The sequence below is a fragment of the Nicotiana tabacum genome, chromosome 20 (assembly GCF_000715075.1).
Source record: "Nicotiana tabacum cultivar K326 chromosome 20, ASM71507v2, whole genome shotgun sequence".
Classification (NCBI taxonomy): Eukaryota; Viridiplantae; Streptophyta; class Magnoliopsida; order Solanales; family Solanaceae; genus Nicotiana; species Nicotiana tabacum.
The window spans coordinates 37342176-37362722 of NC_134099.1; the positions used below are offsets into that span (position 1 = coordinate 37342176).

The following is a 20547-nucleotide window of genomic DNA, read 5'->3' on the forward strand; positions in this document are numbered from 1 at the left end:
GATGCTACTCTTCCATGGTGGAAGAGTTCTAGTTGATCTCATACTCTAATTCTATCATTTTCCTAAACAGTGTTCTCTTTCTGTAAGGAGTCTTTCCCCTTATATAATATGCAACATTTTCGATCATGATCGGGAGATATCACTTCTGATAAGTTAGTTTATCTCCTTCACGTGCATCTCACATGTTTGGGTTGATTATAACTGTACTTCACAAGATGGATCTGGTCCATGTCTCAGTTCCTTTGTCGGTTTTCAAAACTTCACCTTTACTTGGGCTAACAACGAGAGTAGGTAATCATCTTGTGTTAGCAGAAGAAATAAAATCATCTTGTACAACTCGGAAGTAGAAAGGTCCTTGCACTTTCTAAAATTTGTCGCAATCGTAATTAATTCTGGATAAAAGCTGGAAGTTGAAACATCCTTGTAGTAAATTCTGCTCATGTTTTGCGAAAAAATCCACTTATTTGTATGCCTTTAGGAAACAATACGTCAATTTTTGAGTAAGCTCTGAAACGGGAGCATTATTCCGATATATAGTCGACCAAAAACGTGGAAGGAAATAATTCTTATAGAGATTAAGTTATCCACACATCATCACACCAACATGTTAGTTTTATCTGTTATAACGGGTTAGATATCTCTAAGATTACAATTTTCTTATAAATATCTTCTCCTGGTAGTGTAAAACGTTTGTTACACTAAAAAGATATATATAACTTAAACTCATTGTCATATAATCACAATCTTTCATCAATCTCAAACCCAATGCTTACAATATATTTACAAACCTAAACAGTAAAAATTATTTCTCCATCAAATTAATCAAATCGAGCGCGCATAACCCCTAACTATACAAAATATAGCTGAACAACAATTTCAGTTGTTCAACTTGCGATGGAAGGCTTCAAAAAATACATCCTCCAACACATATATACAACTTTCCTAACATATAAATATCTTCATCTTAATTTCTTCCATCTTAAACCGGCGAATCTTCTTCTTCTTCTTCTTCCTCCGCTTCTTTTTCTTGCAGAAGAGGAACTTTCTCATCAGAAGTAGTTGACGTACTACCCTTAATATTTTTATTTGTTTCGTCGTCTTTGAGTTGTCCCCAGAGTGTAGTGTAATAACCCAATCCACATATAATTGCACTAAACATGCTGCAATATTGATTAGTATTTTCGTGTTAGGAAAGAACAATAATATTAATTGCTTAAACATCAGAAAAAAAGAAATATATATCTGTGTTGATAAAAAGATAATTGCAAATAACTCTATATAATAAGCATTGGATATCGATAACCTAAATAAATGATAAGTACTCAAATATTATAACAAGTTAAATTATAGTAATAGTCTGAAATTTATTATTTTTTTACATGTATAACTCAAATCTTAAGGAAAAAGAAAGAAGATAAAACTTGCCTTCCATAGTGAAAAGTTTCGGCAAAAAGTAAACAGCCACAAGTACTAGCTGTTGGGACTCCCACTGGCTTGAAAAATAGAGGAAATGAAGCTCCTTTCAAACGCATGCACCACATTTGTACACTGCTACGTATTAAACTGCCGAAAATAGCCTAGTAATTAAGAAAAAAAACTTGCATGTTAATTTAGTTTAAATTAACTAGAAATTAAGTACGTCAAATTTTGAAAATTTATGTACTTATTGGGCTTACAGTTAAAACAACAACAAGAAGTTCCATGTTAAGCTCAAGTCTCCATACTCTCAAATCTTTTTCCATCAGTAAAGCAAGTATTGCAGATTGGATCGTCCCAAATAAAGTATAGAGAAACACTATTTTCATCACCTGTGGGTGCTTTCTAATAGTTCCAGCCTGAAAATTAGTAAAAAGAAATACAAGTAAATACACCGCAATTAAAAGTGTGTATGATATAGACTGAAGCCATTTTTCATGAACCTATTTTCTGAAAAAAAGTATTTTTCGATGTTGATCAGCTTGTGAGTAGAAAATAATTTTTTTTTTAAAAATCACATATTATAAATTATTAATAATAATAATGGGCACGAATCCAAGAGTGTTTTAGTAAATTGTTTGAGTGCTTAGATAATAATAATGTCTCAGTGTTACTTGATCACGTTATGAAGTTACATGTTAATGAGATACCTTCAAAGTGTTAACTAATATGAAGTTAAAAGTTAGTAATAAGATAATTGTAAGGAAAACGACTTTTGTTCATAAGTGAAGAAAGTTATTTTTGATTAAAAAAAATATTTTTTAAACACCAAAAATAACTCCCTCATCATGAAAAATATTTTTCTGAAAAACGACTTATGTCGTACCAAATTAATACAAAATATCCACCCAATGGCCAAGGAAAGAGGGAAATGAGAAAATTAAAGAGATAATAATAAAGAAGAATGATAATTAAACCTGAATAATATTCCAAATGCAAAGAGAAAATGAAGCAGCTGCAAATAAAAAGCAGCCAAGAACCCAGTTCTCATGTGTTGAAGTGAATACAGCAAGGAGGCGCGGCCTGGCTAGCTGAAGGAAAAATGGGGAGTATTGCTTCACCACTGGACCTTTGTAGTATGTAATTGATAATGCCCCCATTATTGATATTAGGCTTCCAATTATTCTAGCTTGGCTTCCTTGGCTCTTCAAATCAACTTTTATTTTCCTAAAATGGTTATGTTGATTAGCATAAATGATTAATGATAATTAACGTAACTTCCTAAAAGATGGCCTATAATAAGGAAATGGTACAGATCTCTTGTGTTATTTTTTACTGATTTTTTATGTTCACTTATAATTTGAATAAAGAAAATAATTCTACAAAGATCTCCTATATTTTATTTAATTTACATATCTCTTATTTTCTTTTTTACTGGTCTCTTGCGAAAAAGAACATATAACTAAAAATTTATTTCAAAAGACTACAAAACCAAATCTTTCATGTATATATAACAAATTTAAAGATCAGAGAATAAATGCACAAAAGATATCCAACTAGTCATGATGATTGGTTGCTCAAGTAGCTGTTCAAAGAAAATGGAACTAATAATTTATATCACTACGACAAGTCACAATTTATTGATACTATCCATAGAAATATAAGTTAAATTCATTTTGAGTTTATTAGTTGCAATAACAGACCAACGTGGAAGTGAGGCTGAAATTACTGGGTGTTGTCTGTTTTATTCTTGCCGAAACTATTTAGGAAATCTATTCATAATTTTTCATTGGAAGGAGTTGTTTGACATTTCAGTTTTTGATTTTTACATGTAAAACTAGTTGCATGTTGGTAGTAGGTCCATCTCTGTACCAACCAATTACACCCAATTAATTAATAGCTACCCTTCGATCTCTCTTGTGGTATATATGGCCCATCAATTTGGATCCAAATATATTGGCTTGTGCCCACCTTAATATATACACACACGTCTCTTAAATCTAATTAATCAAACTTGATGTCCCACTTCCAACATCATCCACAAGTTCCTCTCTCTCTTTCTACATCATCTTTTGTCATTTCTCCTCTTTTCATCTTCAAGTTGCAAGAAATTAAAGGATCTCACAATAACAAAGGTGGGAGCAAATCTTTTTCTTTTTGTCTACAGCTTTAGTATCTAGTTTTCAAGATTCCATCCAATAGAAGCCATATAAAATAAATAAATAATTAAATAGAGGTTGAAGAAAGAACCTGAGGAATATGGCGAGAATAAAAGTAAAGGCTGGGATCTGGTTGGCCATGCCACATGCTACTATTGGTGAACTGTAACTTAGTCCCGCAAATGCAAGATTCTGAGCTATTGTTACCCTGTAAAAACAACCATAATTTAATCAAATTTTCTATCACACTTTTCAAGTGATGTTAATACTGTCTTTGTTACTTTCAATGATTTATTCAAATCGCTAAATAAGTAAGTGATGTTCTTAAATAGAGGCTGATACAATAGGTTTATAAACTGAACCTCAGTCTTTTTTAAACTGTGTATATATATGTGAGCGTGCACGAAAAACCACTAAAATGTTAATAAATATTAAATTTTAAAATTATAATTTAGAAAATACAAATATCCGGTGTAAGAGGTTTAATGTTGAATCTATCAAGATTAAATTCTGGATCATCAACCACTATTCTTAATTAGTTTGTTCCTATGATCAACCTAGCTAGGTTATAATGATGATTTCTATTTTCTCTCTCTCGCACTCTCTTTTCTGTAATTCTTAATATATTATTCAGCAAGAAAAGAGAAATTAGAAAGAAGAACTAACCCTACAAGACCAAGGAGGGATACACGAAGAAGTAGTGGAAAAGTAAACAATGGCGCTTGTATCCTGCAACAAGTAAAGAAAGAAAAATCAACACAGATTACATCCTATACAATCAAAAATAACAAAAAGAATGGTGTTGAAAATTTACTTGTCTCTTCTATGGTAGAGAAATGAATAAGGAAGAAGTATGATAGAGCTAAGAGCGTTCGTGTAAACCACAAAAACAAAAGGGCTCATCCCTAATCTTGACATGGTTGTACTCGCCATAATTGTCAAGAAAATAGTGCAAATTTCTATTAAAACCATGGCTGTGCATGGCAAAATATCTTCTACTACAGCTTTTACACCCATATTTTCTCCTCCACTTTCTATCTCTGTATTATCTAAGCTTCTAGCTCGTTTGGCTAATTTGTTTAGTGTGTCTCCCATTTATGGAGAAAAGGCAATGATAACTTTTCTATATACTAACAGAAGAAGTTAACCTTTCATGCAAAGGTTAAGCTACTTTTAAAGGGAACGAGCAACTCGAGTGACCCAAGAGGCCGTGACTCAACAATTAGTATTTTATTAATACTATACTCTATTCAAGAAACTCTTCTTATTTGTCCTACGTGGATTGTTTCAGGTAGTTAGTATAACATTAAGTTATTTAAATATAATAAATAGTCCCCACAAGGTTTGTCTTTGTGGTTCAAATTAATCATGTCCCTACGAGATATTTTTTCGCAACTCCATTATTACACCTCACAATTCCAATATTATTCCAGATTACAGAGCCTTTTTTCACACAAGAATGAGACAATTCAGTGACACGATCGAACAAAGGATGATTGCCTTAATATTTTACTAAACAAATATCTATGATTAATTTATAATCCATTTGACCTAATTTATCCAATGTGTTTTATTTTTATTTTTTTGCAATAGTTAAAGAAGAGTTTCTCTGGGAAATAGTCTTCATTTTTACTAAATAACTTCAAAGCGTGATGGGTTAGCGAGGAAATGAAAAAAACAACGTAACGTAAGTCAATTGGTGAGATGAAAAATCTTCTAGTTTTTCCTAATTGATTGAAAGTGAACATCTAACTATGACCAGCGTTGAAATCCTCAAATATTCTTTCATAGCTTTATGTTGATTTTATGACCTATTTGTAACCCACTATTGATCTATCAGAACTAATACTATAGTCGTAGTCGTAGCTATGGGTGAATTTTCTGTGGATAGTGTCGCCTTAAATTGTCAACTATGTTTAAACAAATATTAGTGTAAGGTGGAAATAAAAGTTAAATTATGAAGAATTTAAATAGTTTTAGTTTAAGTGAGTTCTAAAATAATTTTTATCATTTTAGTATCCATATCATTTGTAAATAACGTATTTACTTCATATCCAATTTTACTCTGAGGATTCATTAAATTGATTGCCAATAGGCACAAAAGGATGAACAATTTGGGACGGAGAACTATACATTTTATTTTTTCTTCTGAAAATTGAAACTAATGTCAGTTAATTTGGGCCAGAAAGGTTATGTGATTATTCTCCTAAAATCGAAACTTATAACGTACAAAAAGATAAAGATTACATCCTTCTCCATAAATCTGTTTTAAGAAAATAGAGATGACACCAGTCACGCATAAGAATCCAAGGTTAATTAACATACTCTTAACTGATTGGCTGGTTGTGATACTTTAAGGGGGTAGTTGATATAGCAAGTGATAAAGAAATTAGAAGAATTTAAGACATCAGCAATTCGAGTTTCGTTTGTGTTTAAACAATAGACGTAAGCATTTTTTTTGTTTTGTTTTGTCACCGGGTATTTGGAATCTGTCTTGAAGTTCGATTGAATTCGAATTTGTATGGGAAAACTTTACATTAAAAAATAAAATACTCCTTAACAAAAATAATTTCATACTTAAAGCTCGAACTCAAAATATTTAATTAAAAATATATTAGGATCCTTCCCGATGTTACGTAAGCAATTAAAAGTGGAAGAAAAAGACCCGAAACTGATTATTATAGTAAAACGTCATCAGAGTGGTGACCCCTGAGGCCCTGACCATGTTTTTGAAATAATAGGTGAACCCTTTTGTCATCTTTGGACCCAACTGCTCTTCTCATACTTGTCAAATGTTTGTTTGTCCAAACCTTATTTTAGGTGTTTCTTTAACTTAATTTATTTCTTTTTCTTTTTCTAGGGCATATAGTTGACGCTGTTATTTTAATTGAATCATTTGATTATGGTGAAATAGTCTTCAACATCAGTAATTACAATAAGCTATTTTTACCACAGTAGAAACTTACTATTGTTTGTCAATTCATATTCTAACAATGTGATTACTTTTTATGGTTGTACATTAAACATATTATTCTCCCGTTCAAAGGCGAATTCATAATTTTAATTTTATTGGTTCAAGATTCAACTTCAACCATTGAACATGTCACCTTCTGTGAGCTATGGGTTCATAGCTCAATTTTTAAATCAATTTTAATGAATTTTATATAGAAAATCTAGGTCTAGGATAAAAACTATGAATTCAATTGAACTTATAGCTAAGCAGTTGGATTTACCGCTGCTCCAGCTAAGGATTGTTTATTTCTTTTTTCTTTTTCTTTTCAAATTATTGCTATATCTTGACGTAATTTTTTTTGGCAATATTAAGTACCTTATAAAAAATGTACCTTATCGTCCTTTTATTAAATTAAATAATTAAGTTCAAAAAGAAACTCTGTACGTGTTAATAGGCGTCATATTATTTATATATGCAGCCTTTCTTGTATACGTAAAGGCGTTTTTTGGGCAAATGGAGTCAGTTTGAGAGTGCTGTTATATTAGCATAATTTAGTACATATTTCATTTCAACTAGTTTCCGGCACATGCGTTGCGCGTGTATCTCATCTCCATAAGTATAATTTTTTTTTTGAAAAAATTACATAAATATAATAATGAAGTTGTGTTTGAATTATAGAGTAAAAGATAAAGACAAAACTGTAAATGCAAGAAAATGATGATTGTTGATTCTTAGTTAGCCAACTCAATTGTACCGGATGAAACCTCAACCATCTCAGCTAATATATTCAATTTAAATTTGTTTAAGCTTTATATTTTTATTACTTCAATTTCACAAGTTATCATGCTTCCCTTTTAGCTTTAGCATGAATACTCTAGAAGATTTAGGTATTTTTCTGAATTTTCTTAAAAAGTTATTTCCTTTTAAATAAAATGGTCAGGTGACGAACATAAGATGTCTTTTTTTTTTCTTCTCACCAGCAAAATACACAAAATGCCATTTAATCCATAAGAAATACTATAAGAATAGTTTCCAACAAATTAGAAAAGAATAAAGCAATATCGCAAAAATGCAATTAAACCACCATATTTTAATTGATCCACTGTTTCTTTATTCTAGGAAAGCTTAATTTCTCTGTCCAAGCACATATTCATGCACTCAGATGTTATGTTTTTGTGAAGCAAGAGTTTATTATCGTTATCGAATTACTTTTAATTGATGGATGTTGAAAGGACTGTATTAATTCTATCCCATAAGAAGTAAAGATATAAAAAAAAGATTAATATCATAGTTAGAATTTATTCTTTCAACCAGTTCCCACAGCATAGTGTTTTACTTTCGTTTGCGTCTATAATAAATTATCATTTAAAGATTTGAATTCTTTGTAATTGTTTCTAATTTATTAAAGTATTTTTAAGAGAAATATATTACAAAAATACTTTGTTTATTTATTTCTAAAGATATTTTATTCAGATGATTTAAATATGTGTTTTCTTCTTCCATACACCAGATTTTTTTTTTTTTCTATTTTGCCTTTCACTTAAATGGTAAGTGCTTTGATATTATTTAGATATGTGCACTAATTTACGATATAATAGCTTGATAATCATTGAATTACATAGATTTCTTATTTTGTTGGGGTTTTTTTAAATCAAGAATCACTCGTATAAACTATTCCAATATTTCAGTCTACCTATAGACACTCTTGTAACTCTCTTGTAATAACTTAACTTTATTTTTGTTGTAATGTATTTTATTGTAACAAAAATAGATACAGATAACTATAAAAACTCTCCCACCATAGTATTGCCTGATAAAAACATATTATTAATCAAGGTGTTTTATCCTTTTTATTCATAAAAATCATGAGAGTGTACAAATCTGTCTAAAGTTTGCAAATTTTCCATTACATCTTTATAATTTTTATATTTTCATTCCTAAACATATTTATATTTTAATCTCTCTTTCCTTCACGTGAAAAAGTATATAAAAAAAATACTTCACAAAGATCATAGTCATCTCTCTTTTTAAGTCGGATCAAGGAAAGAAATTAAATGAGAAACTTATTATTATAGTAGTACATACTAACTAAACCAACATATATGCAATGCAAAAGGCAAAAAAACAGAGTCGTACATCTATTATCACACGGGGAAAATTTGGTCGATAATGATAATAAGACAATCAAGTTCCAAACATTATTTAAAAAAAAAAAAAAAAAACTTTGCGCCGTTGTATATAGAGAAATTAGCTTACAGATTGAAGAAAAAATATTCGATGCATAATGAACTCCTTCAATGATTTTCTTTTTAATCTCCATAATTTTAAGAGAAGTCAAAAGATCAAGGAGTGAAAAGAATAAAAGAATATTACTGTACGCAAATAATTGTTGTCTGTTGACTTAATTTTCTTCAAAAATGACATCCTTAATTCTGAATTTCTACATTATTTGTCACGTTGTATGGAAATAATATGATTTTCAGAACTTCCGAAACTCAAAGAACACCACAATCTTGTAGGATCTTTATTTCTTTGAATAGAAAAATAATCAGTCTTATGATTTTCAGAACTTCTGAAACTCAAGAACACCACAATCTTGTAGGATCTTTATTTCTTTGAACTTAACCGCATATTTGCATCGTTACTATAGTTATCTTTTCTTCTCAACTTTTAAGTGTTTTATTCCTTCCAATTTTTTCCTTTGTGTTATTCTTAAAAATCCAAGACTCATTCGTTAAATGACATCCTTTCCGAAAGAAAAGGCACCTCTTCGGATGGTGAGTTTTCTTATAATTTGTAAGTAGGATAATTAGATCTTTAAGAAGGGCATTTTAATAATCTAACTTTCTAGTTTAGGTCTTCCCACTTTTATAATAATATAGATATAAATATAGATATAGACAGATATAGATTAATTAAGTAGGAAGCTGTCAGTGATCTCTTCCCGCAGCCGGCATTTGAAGTGAAGCTGAACACCATATATTATATGGTGGTGACTGGTGAGGAATACAATTGAATTTACGACTTTAATTAAAGACTAATTTCGAGTTTACAAACTCTTATACTTGAATTCTGGATTCTATATTGAGATATCTGGGATATTAAGTGGTGATAAATTTTTAACACACGCCCTCAGTAGATTTTTCAACTTCAAATATTATCTTCGGCTCTTAAATAATGAGAAATATATTGTCTTTCCGAAACTGCTTCAATTTCTCTTGGTACCATACTACGCGATTGAATACAACTTACCGAATACAAATGAATGCTCACAAGTCACAACTTGACTAGGTTGTTGACAATCAAAAAACAGCTCCGTTCTTATAAATATCTATAGTTTATCGTTTCTTCTCTCATTCACTCAATCTAGCATTCACATCTAGTGTTTCTCTTTCTTTTCATTTATTTCTTGACTTACACGCAACTCAAATAATCACTTTTGTTTATCAATGGTAATGAAACCATTTAGTACGGAATAGTTAGATTAATATATTGCTAAAATTTTTGCTAACTACTTCCATGTATAATACTTCTAGAGTGAAGAATCTCATGCTAGAGGTCTTTCACTTCTCTGAATAAATAACAAATTAGCTCGTTGTGGTTATTATACTGTTGTTAGGTTTGCTGTTAATTACTTTCAGATGTTGACTTTTTTGTATTCCTCTTCTTTGGACAGTTAAGCTCTAATATTTCACACAAGGTCCAACTTCGATAAAATCCAAACTTAGTTTTCTATTTCTTTTGGTTCGACTTCCAAGACTCAATACCTCTGTCCAACATTTATAAGGGATGAACGTGCCTAGGCCATCTATCTATAAGACCAAGTTAATTGAAAGGTCTATATTAGCTCCTGTCCTATTATTATTTTAATAGAACAAGTTCTTTTTTACGAGACATGCTAACTTACTAAGGTATAACTTTAGCCCACGATATGCATAACCATTTAAAAAAAAAACCAGTCTGGTGCACTAAACTCCCGATATGTGCGGGGTCCAGAGAAGGACTGGACCACAAGAATCTATTATAAGCAGTCTTACCCTGCATTTCACCAAACTCCCGATATGTGCGGGGTCCAGAGAAGGACTGGACCACAAGAGTCTATTATAAGCAGTCTTACCCTGCATTTCACCAAAAGGCTGTTAATATCACTGATGTGTGCTTAATTGCTGATTATGGTTATTATGATGAACCACATGAATGGGAATTATTTCACATTCGGAGCATTTTATTTGAACTTTTGAAATGAGAAAACCATATTCCATTTCTATAACAAATAACAGCATCCTTTGCATAGAATGTGAATGCTGACCAGAATAACAATATTATATACACTGATAAAAGAGTGATGCACCAGGTCATTACGGGGAATCATTTTGCATTTTATAGGTTTATCTACTCTGCATTTACAGCAACAGTGAGAATTTTGTATGAGTATTCCAACAATTTTATACAAACTTCAGTAAAGGAGGACTTCCATCTGGTTGTGGCTTACATGTCTGCAACTTCCACAATATGCCCTGTCACCTTGCTTTGACTTCTTCCAGTCTGCAGGCAGGCAAGAGCTTATAGTCCCAGCATCAATCAATAAGGAAAGTCATGCAAATAGCTATATTTTTTTTATAATGTGGTGTCTGTGTCAGCTTGTGCACATCTCGACTATTCCATTGAGTACTTGCTTACCCTCCTACTAGCATAGTCATGCAAATAGACGTTTATCGAGAACAATAGATTCTTAACGAAACTTTATATGATTCTATTAGAAAGAAAATGACATGTCAGAACAAGTCATGGACATACTTTCATTGACATGAAAGAGAGGATACAACCATCTTAAGTGCCTCCACCTGCACAGAAACATTTCAGTGACTTATCTAGTTTTCTTTTCATACAAAAAGAATGATTTATCTTATATATTCAGTCATGTATGACTTTGTAAAAGCCGATGCAAAGTCAGGCCAGAGCTTACAGTCACACTGGCATCAATCAAATAAGCAAAGCCATGCAAATAGATCTTTAATCAAGAATGAAAGATTTTTAATGACACTTTACATGATGTTATTACAAAGAAAATGATGTGAGAACAAGTCAGGATCATACTACCATTGACATGAAAAGAGAGGGTACAACAATCTAAAGTGCCTCCTCCTGCACAGAGGCGTCGGACATTTGACAAAGAGTTATCTAACTTTCTTTTTTATACATAAAGAATGAGATATCTGATATATTCAGTCATGTATGACTCTGTAAAATCGATAACAAAGTCAGGTTAGAGCTTATAGTCAAACTGGTATCAACCAAATAAGCAGTCATGCAAATAGATCTTTATTGAGAACAAAAGACTTTTAATGACACATTACATACTGATATAAGAAAGAAAATGACATGTGAGAATAAGTCATGATCATACTTCCATTGACATGAAAAGATGGGACACAACCTGTGAGCACGTGATTTTTGCTTCACACGACAATCGCTCCAAAAAGAAATAAAAAATATATAATTGGCCCCGCGGTACAATTTCGGATTTCTGTGCGGCACCTTGTGGATTTATTTGTGCTTTTGGCCCATTCTTATTTATTTACTTTATTAAAATAAAATTCAAAAAATATATATGTGTCCTGCGTAATTCAAACCGTAATTCGGTCGTTTAAATAGAAGATCGTGAATAGGCATTTTTCGTCCGTGATTTTGTTTGGTTTGACTTTACCGATTTTGAAATGTTTTAGTATGTGTGCAAATAATTGTATTTGAGTGTGTATTTAATTTTAATTTGATTTTTTGGCTTAGCTTTGTTTTAAAATAAATAAGAAAAGAAGAAAAAAATAAAAAAAAAAAAGGGAAAGGAAAGACCCCTTCCGGACTTGGGCCAATTTGTTAAAATTGGCCCAACGAACTCAGCCCAAACGGACAGCCCAAGCCACCAGTCCAAACAGCCCACCCCCAGGCCATGAAACGACGTAGTTTAACACCAAAGCTACGTCGTTTCGATGCCAACCCATCACAACCGTTTAAACCAAGCCGATCCAACGGTCCAAGATCAATCCCCATAACCCACCAATAAACCCGACCCGTCTCACCCGGACCGACCCTAACCCTTCACCCTTGGAACGACGTCGTTCCCTGTTAGCCGAAGGATCCTGGCCCTTCATCTCGTCTCATCCAACGGCCAGGATCCACTTGCCCACTAACTATATAAGTACATAACACTACCCTACCCCCCTATCCAAATACCCCAGCTGCTTCGTCTCCCCAAACGAACAGCCCTAAACCCTAGCCGCCTCTGCATACTTCCGCCATGAAAGCCGGCGGCATGGACGCCGGTGACCTTCCCTTGAACACCATAGGACCCCCAGGCCATCCTGAACCCAAATCTACCAACCCCATGTTTCGAATCACCCCCCAGGTCCTCGAATCTTCATTCGAAGATTCGAGTCAAAACTCGATCTGACCCAACCAATCCCAGTTTTGTACCAGATACTCCCCAGACCCCCCTCGTGACCAAACCATACTTGGTTTGGTCCGAATCTGATCAGGGAAGCATGAATCCCAGATCTGAGTTTTGGAATTTGTGGGTTCTTCGTCACTGGTCCATATCCGTTCGAACCAAAGAGGTTAAGGTCTAATGGACTTTAATCCAAGTGTTTCTCGTCTGAGAAACACTTCGTTTAAAGTCCGTTCAGCCTTAAGAAAGGTTTGGCCAAGTCCGAGTTAAGGTTTCGATCTTTTTGCAGTTTAAGGTGAGTTTTCTTTTCTTTTCTTAGTTGTTTTGGTTTGTTTGATTGTTGTAAGGGTCTGTTCGTGTGCTGTTTATGTCCTTAACCTCTATCAACTGTGCTTCAACTACTTCGCCTGAACCTCTGTTTGTTTGTCTAAATTCCCCCCTCCTATTCTGATAAGGCATTATGTATTTGTTTGTGCAAGTAGCTGGTTTTCGAGTTTGGACTGACTAGTTGACTCCTCGAGTGTATTCCTGCTTAGTCAGTATAATACGAACCATGTATCAATACTGTTTAAATGTCTGATTTTTGGCTACGATTGTGTATGTTAATACTAATATAGTCGAGTCGACATGTGTCGTCAATTAATTTCAACTGTCTGAGCATAGTAAATCGATTTGCTTCTGTTGAACATTTGTTGAAATCAGTTTAGAACCAGTTTTGTTTACCTATAGCTGTTGATTTGGATCAGTCAATGTAAAAAAGGGATTGTTTATGTTTAAATCCTGAATTGGGAGGCATGTGCACTCGTGCACAGCATGTGCATTGGTGCACCTCATGTGCCTTGTGCACAGCCTGTTTTTCTGCATTAAGAAGCTTTTAAGTTTTAAACAATCTGACAGTATATGCTGTCAGATATATTTTAATGCCCATACTTGCTTTTAGATAATAAAATGAAAAGTTAAAGCCTGCCAAGGGAATGTCATGGGATTAATACTTAAATAGCTAAGTGGAACTGAAAAAGGGAGCACATGGGAGGGGTTATTTGATTAATCCAACAGGCTGATAAAGGTTTGAGTTTGAGGCTTATAAAGGGGACAGACAGGGATATAGGGAGGAGGATACACACACTGGACCTGGAGGGCTGTAAAAGAAAAAATAAACACACAGTGAGGATTTTCTGGGGAAAGAGAGCTGAAGAGGAAAATAGATACACTGTGAGGAGGAGCATAAAAAAGATAGAGAGAATCAGAACTAAGAAAGAAAATACACACACTGTGAGGAGTGTTGAAAGAGAAAGCTTGAAAGACATACAAAGAGATACAGAAATTATACAATCTACAATCGGGAATTGTTTCCTCCTATTTGTTATTTGGATTTTCAGTCGTTTAACTCGCTGAAATCCATTCTGATTGTTTGAAGTTCCAGCTGTGTCTATTTAGTCAAGTGTTTTCCATTGGTTCACTATTGGTTTGGTCTGCTTGGAGTTCTTGATTCTACTTCACTGGGTTGTGCTCTCGTTTGGCTATTTCTTTCTATTGGCCATAGCTGCATTTCTGCACTTGAGCCCTTTTTCTGCTGCTCGTTTTGTTCTGCTGCTGCTCTGTCCTGTTGCTATTGCTAGTCCTGTTTATTTTGCTGCTGATCTCAACATCTTCTTCTTTTTCTCCTGTGCACATTCAGCATTTCCAGGTACACATTTCAGGCCCATATTGATGTAATTGAAACAGCTTGAAAGCATGAAATGAAAAGGTTGAAGAAGTTCAGAATCATTTGTTGTAATATTCATGGCATATTAAGGGGCCTGTGTAGCTGTTAGTTCCCAGTTCAATAGTACGAAAATGTATTGTTAACTAATACACTTCTGAGTTTGGTCCTTCAGGTTTTAGTTCGTAGCTATTTGTTAATACAAAGTATGGATACTCCAAACTTACACTATGCTGACTTGTTTCATTTTAGTCTTTGCTGGGTCTCGTTAGGCAGTACATAATATCATGTTCAAATCCCATTAGTAACAACGCCCAGTAGTTAATTCCTTCATTTCAGCCCCAATAAGTCTAGTAAAATTCAATTCAAGAAACGTTTGGACACAAGTATAATATTGGGTCAATCTCGAATGTAATTTCTTTGTCCAATTAAAGTATGTTTCATAAGTTATGGCATCCTTCCGCTTTGTAAATAATCAATCAGAAATCGATAAGAGTCCGGATTAGACAAAAGCATATAGTTAATTTAGCATCTTTCTTCTCTTTTAGTTTTTTTTTTTTTGACGCAAATATATAAAAATGTAGCCACTTTAGGATACCCTTTTCTAAAATAGAGACAAGCCTCGCCAAATAAAGGTGCAAAATTGCGGGGCCCTCAATAAATAACCATAATAATTATTTAGAATTCAGGATAGGCCGTTTAGTGAATTTCATGGCCTTCTACAAAATAATAACGCGTTAGACCCTTTAGGCACGGCTTAATTAAATCACATTCTTAGATTCGGGTGCACATTGATGTGACCCAAATCCAAATCTCAACGGAATCAAAATGTGTTGACGATCACGGGTGCATTGATTGTGACGTGGTTCGAGATGCATTTTCACGACGTTGCAATTCTATAAAAATAAATGATAATAATAAAAGCGGTTTAAAACTTAATAAAAGCACGTAAGTCATAACATGTATTTAAATCAGATGTTTAGTCATTATAACAATTTAAGCGACCGTGCTAGAACCACGGGATTCGAGGGTGCCTAACACCTTCCCTCGGGTCAACAGAATTCCTTACTTAGAATTTCTGGTTCGCAGACTTCATTTGGAAAAGTCGAAAATTTCCTCGATTTGGGATTCAAGATAAACCGGTGACTTGGGACACCAAAAGCCAAACCTTTCCCAAGTGGCGACTCTGAATTAAATAAATAATCCCATTTCGAATATTGTCACTTAAATTGGAAAAACTCCCTTCGCGCATTTATCCTTCGGGTCCGGGCGCGCAAAAAGGAGGTGTGACAGCTCTGGCGACTCTGCTGGGGACAGGTTGACCCAGAACCACTGGTTCAGGGTTCAAGAATTCGAGCTTAGAATAATTGTTATATTTGGCTTTATTATCTGATCTTTATTACATGTTTTTGCATAATGTGCTAAATGCTGTCTTTTACCGCTTTGATATTATCTGAACTGTATATAAACTGTGCCGAAACCCTTCTCTTCTTACCTCCGGGGAGAAGCTCGCTGGTCGAGACTCCCTATTCTGTTAGTGTCAATACCTGAAATAAGAAAGAGGTTGGACAAGTTACAAAGCCGGACGATCTCGCGGGTCCCCGGTACGTAGCCCCCTCCTCGACTCGAGTTGTCCGCTCGGGTACACAGTCTAGAACATATACCAAGGTTTAAACCTAGTATAACGAAACTTCATGCCGGATCCCTAGTAGGAACGCTTGTTTGCATCATATTGCATTTGACTTAGGGGACTCAACACAGGGGTTGGGTCCGTCTAGGACAGGCAACCAGAAATTGAAAAGACCACCCTGCTGCATCCTATTTGTTTTGTGCATTTATTTGCTTCGGTTCCGCATGCTGACCGGTTTCTAAAAAAAAAAAGAGGAAAATAGCAACGTGGAAGGATAATTACTTATTTTGGAAAAATAAAACCAATGTTCAAGTATTGTCAAAACCTCACCAGAATTGTTCTAAAGAAAAAAGAAAAAAGAATAAAAACAAAATTTGTCTTCTTAGTTTGAATTATTAAAAAAAGGGGGTATATATAAAAAAAAAATTCTTTCACTTTCAAAATCAAAAAAAAAAGAAATGGTATTTATTTTAAAAGTAAAAAAATGGAAAACTCATAATTCAAAAAAAAAATTTCTTTCTTTTGTAATACCCTTTTCATAAATTCAGACTGATAGTCCAAATATTGCAAAAAAAAATTATTTTTTCTTTAGTCTTTATCTTTCTTCAAGAATAATAAAAAAAAAATACTTATTTCTGATTTTTAGGTTTATTTAATTTTCTCTATTCGCGGTATCCCCGAACTACGCCGGTTTGATTCTCACCGGATGTGAGATACGTAGGCAACCCTCGTCGGGTTCAACCCCCATTTTGCTAAAATAGCCAAAATCAAAAAAAATATGTTTCAAATTTTTTAAAGAGTCATAAATAAGTCAGGTGATGCTGTTTTTGACATGAATAGCCGAATGTTCTCGAAAGGGACGCCGGAAGGTTGACTTTGCATAAATAGCCACTTTTGGGTTTTCATTAGCATTTTTAGACCCACACAGCCTTAAAATCTTCTTCCCCGAAGTGCTTAAAGGCCGTGTTCAAAGCTTGGTCCCCTCTGTAAAATATTTTGAGTCAGTCATTTTTGTTAAAATCACCTTAATAAATGTGCAGGATGAGCACGATGCAAAATGAACATTTTTCAATAATGACCAAAATCCCTATCAAGTTACGGCTATGGTGGAATGATCTAGGTGTTGAAGGGCAAAATGAGGTTAAGAAAAATCTGAAAGGTCTTGTGGGTCTGTTGGAAATCCAGCCTCGGGGAGATATCATAAGAGCTTTGGTTACCTATTGGGACCCGGCGCACAATGTTTTCCATTTCTCTGATTTTGAGCTCACCCCAACTTTAGAAGAAATGGCCGGATACATCGGGAATACTGAACTTCCGCTGAGGGAAAAATACTTGGTCGCCCCAAGAGTCGTCACAGTACATCGGTTCCTGGATTCATTGAAAATACCTAGAACAGTCCACAACCCGGATCTAGCAGCCGGATTCTGTACTCCATGCTTCATATATGATAGATACGGTCACGAGGGGGGATTCAATAATCCAATCAACAAACTGTGCAGCAAAGGAGTTCGTCAGAAGTGGGACGAGCACAGACGGGTGGCGTTCATGATAACGTTTCTGGGACTTCTGGTATTTCCCAGGAAAGATGGAAACATTGATTTGAAGATATCGGGGGTCGTCAGCACTTTACTCACGCAAAGTGACAGTACTCTCGCGCCTATGGTGGTATCCGACATCTTTCGAGCTCTCACAGCTTGTAAAGCTGGGGGAAATTTCTTCGAAGGTTGTAACTTGCTCCTGCAGATATGGGTGACCGAGCACCTTTGCCATCATTCCGAGATTTTGAGCCGTGGTTCCCCGGATAAGACCCGCATAGAAGAATCTTACGCAAGAGCCAAAGAGATCAGTTTGCCCGAAGGAGTCTTGGCTTGGACCTCGTTCTTTCAAGCTCTTACTGCCAGCCAAATACAATGGAAGTTGGGATGGTTGCCCGTTGATGAGGTCTTATATATGTCAGCGACTAAAACTCATTTCTTGCTAATGGGGCTTAAGAGCATTCAACCTTACGCACCCGGCCGAGTTTTAAGACAGTTCGGAAAATGCCAGACAGTACCTCGTGAGGAAGATCTAAGCACTCAAGCAATCGAGATAAGTCCTAACGGACAGTTCCCAGAAGCAAAGATTCGCCAAATCTGGAATGAGGGTCAATATTTGAAATCAGATACTTGCGTGCGGGATCAAGCCAAAGGAGAAACGGCGCCAGGTTACCTTGCATGGTACAGAAGGGAACTCGAGCACGAAAGGCCAGCTAAGAGACCCCACATCCGGAATTTTACCGAATCATCACAAAAGCAGTGGGATTGGTTAGCAAAAGAAAGAGGCTATTGCACCGAAATCAGCGGGTTAAAGCAACAAGTGGAAAAATTGAAATATGAACACAACGTGCAAGTTGCTACCGATCTGGGAGAACGGAACAGATTGATTCAAGAAAATGAAATGCTCAGAGCCCAGATCAAACAGATAAGGTGGGATGCAGATAGACAACCAAGGCGTCGATCGGACGAGCAGCTGATAAAAGGGCTAAAAGGTGAAATCAGGGAATGGCGAGATGGTTTGGAGAAATCTGAAAACATCATAGCAGAGCTCAAGGCACAGTGGGATACAAGAGCAGATAAGCATCGCAGACACCTGAATCAATTGGAAGGCGACCACGAGAAGACTATTGCTAAAATAAAGAGAGAGATGGCAGCACTTGAAATCAAAGCAGCTAGTCAGGCCAAGGATTTCCAAATGGAAAGCAGATACTGGTATGACACAATAGCCCATATGAAATTGGAAGTACGGCGATTGAAGCATCAACACGTGCAAGATGTTCAAGTCTTCAAGATATGCAGCGATCAGATAAAGCACCTGCTTGTAGAGAAGAAGCAAACCAGAGATAGGATCAAAGCCGTTGCCCACGCCATCACCAGACGATGTCTACGATGTGAGAACATGTCTAGTGTTACCTTCCTCTCGGCAGTAATGGTTTATGTCAAGCAGACTATGCACGAGCTAGAGCAACTTGAGAGGGATCTCACGCCTAGGACCGCGGCGAGGCCGAACGACGCCCCGCGGAAACCAATTTTTAAAACCATAATGCATTCATAGGTCAAATCTGTATCTTAGCATCTTCTGCCTGGTTTTTTTTTTCATCAGGGTGATTTTTAGTCTATTTTTGAGTCTAGGTTTATTTTCAAAGTTTGCTTTTTCTTTTGCAAAATGTAGTTTGTAATAGACTGCTTCAATAATAAAGAATTTGCTTCTTTCATGCTCATTTGTGTTTTCGAACTACGTAATGATCTGATTCACGTGAGTATCGTGATACGTAGGCAATCCTCATCGGATCCGATCGCATTTTATTTTGCTACAAAAAAAAATATAAAAGAAAAATAAATGAAAATAAAAAAAAAGGGGGGGGAAATAAAAGGAAAAATACCGGAATGACGCATGCTCTCGTAGCAGACATATAGTAATCCACTTAATTGTATAGGTGCATCATGCCCTATGTGAGACTAACTATCTGTTATTTGCTGCAAATTAACCGTGCGTTTGTCATTGAGCAATATCCAGGGTTTTTGAAAAGACGGTTGGTTTGGTGAAAGTCTGGCCTCGCATTCATACTTCACGAGATCAAGGAGAGGTGCTCAACTACCTGTTGTTAGGACTAGAAGCAATACTCACACTTACTTCACCAGGTCAAAAGGAAGTGTGGAAATGTCTTCGGAAATTCCATTGCAAACAGTCCCCGTCTCTGAGGAGAGCTCAATCTCAGCCGTCCTCACGCCTGAATCCGCAACTGCGGAAGAAAATAGAATCCTACGGCTCCGCATGTTGGAAATGCTGGACGACTGGAGCAATGGGAAAGAGCCGCCAAGTGTCGTCCCCGGATTCCCTGAATTATTCTCCAGGTCAGGTGGGACTTCTAATGTCCCCATAAATTACCCTGCTACCCCATTCGGGTACCCAGCCAACTCCGCTCTCTCCGCAGGATCACCTTCTGAGCCTCATCCCCGAATGTCGGCCACTGATGCAAGCATGAACATCTTTACTGCATCACCTTGCCCAGCTACGGCACAGCCTGCCACATACAAGCCAAGCTTTGACGCATCCTCTTTTACATTCCAAGCACCATCGTTCTCAATGGAACCAACCAGGTTCGCTACCAACAATAATCCTCTACCGCCTCAGTGCGAACTCGCACCGGGACAGGATCAGAACCCCAGGATTGCAGAACAAAATGAGATTGCTAAGAGAATGAGAAGC

At 35.3% G+C, this 20547-nt stretch overlaps 2 protein-coding genes across 3 annotated transcripts in view; both read right to left on the reverse strand.

The window, feature by feature from the left end:
- Positions 1 to 689: 689 nt before the first annotated feature.
- Positions 690 to 4772, reverse strand: LOC107818866 (WAT1-related protein At1g70260). The gene is made up of 7 exons (XM_016644924.2): positions 4390 to 4772; positions 4242 to 4304; positions 3667 to 3783; positions 2394 to 2643; positions 1677 to 1835; positions 1426 to 1577; positions 690 to 1160 (listed from the first exon to the last, which is right to left on the reverse strand). The coding sequence occupies exons 1-7, from the start codon at positions 4668 to 4670 to the stop codon at positions 980 to 982; spliced, it is 1203 nt and encodes a 400-aa protein (XP_016500410.1). The 5' UTR covers positions 4671 to 4772; the 3' UTR covers positions 690 to 979.
- Positions 4773 to 10962: 6190 nt separating this feature from the next.
- The window catches only part of LOC107818865 (WAT1-related protein At3g28050), a 30636-nt gene continuing 21051 nt past the window's right edge, over positions 10963 to 20547 (reverse strand). Inside the window, exons 8-9 of one of the 2 annotated variants that reach the window (XR_001655527.2) lie at positions 11326 to 11372; positions 10963 to 11073 (exon numbers count right to left, since the gene is read on the reverse strand). The gene's annotated coding sequence lies outside the window, so the exon portion shown is untranslated. The remainder of the gene's footprint in view (positions 11074 to 11325; positions 11373 to 20547) is intronic. The other variant, XR_001655528.2, reaches the window with a different exon arrangement.

Bases quoted from the DNA above. Each gene is read 5' to 3' on its own strand.
- LOC107818866 (XM_016644924.2), bottom strand. From the start codon at position 4,670: ATGGGAGACACACTAAACAAATTAGCCAAACGAGCTAGAAGCTTAGAT. The intron at 4,305-4,389 runs GTAAATTTTCAA...TACTTGTTGCAG, and splicing joins CTCTACCATAGAAGAGACAA to GATACAAGCGCCATTGTTTA. The intron at 1,161-1,425 runs GCAAGTTTTATC...TCAATATTGCAG, and splicing joins GAAACTTTTCACTATGGAAG to CATGTTTAGTGCAATTATAT.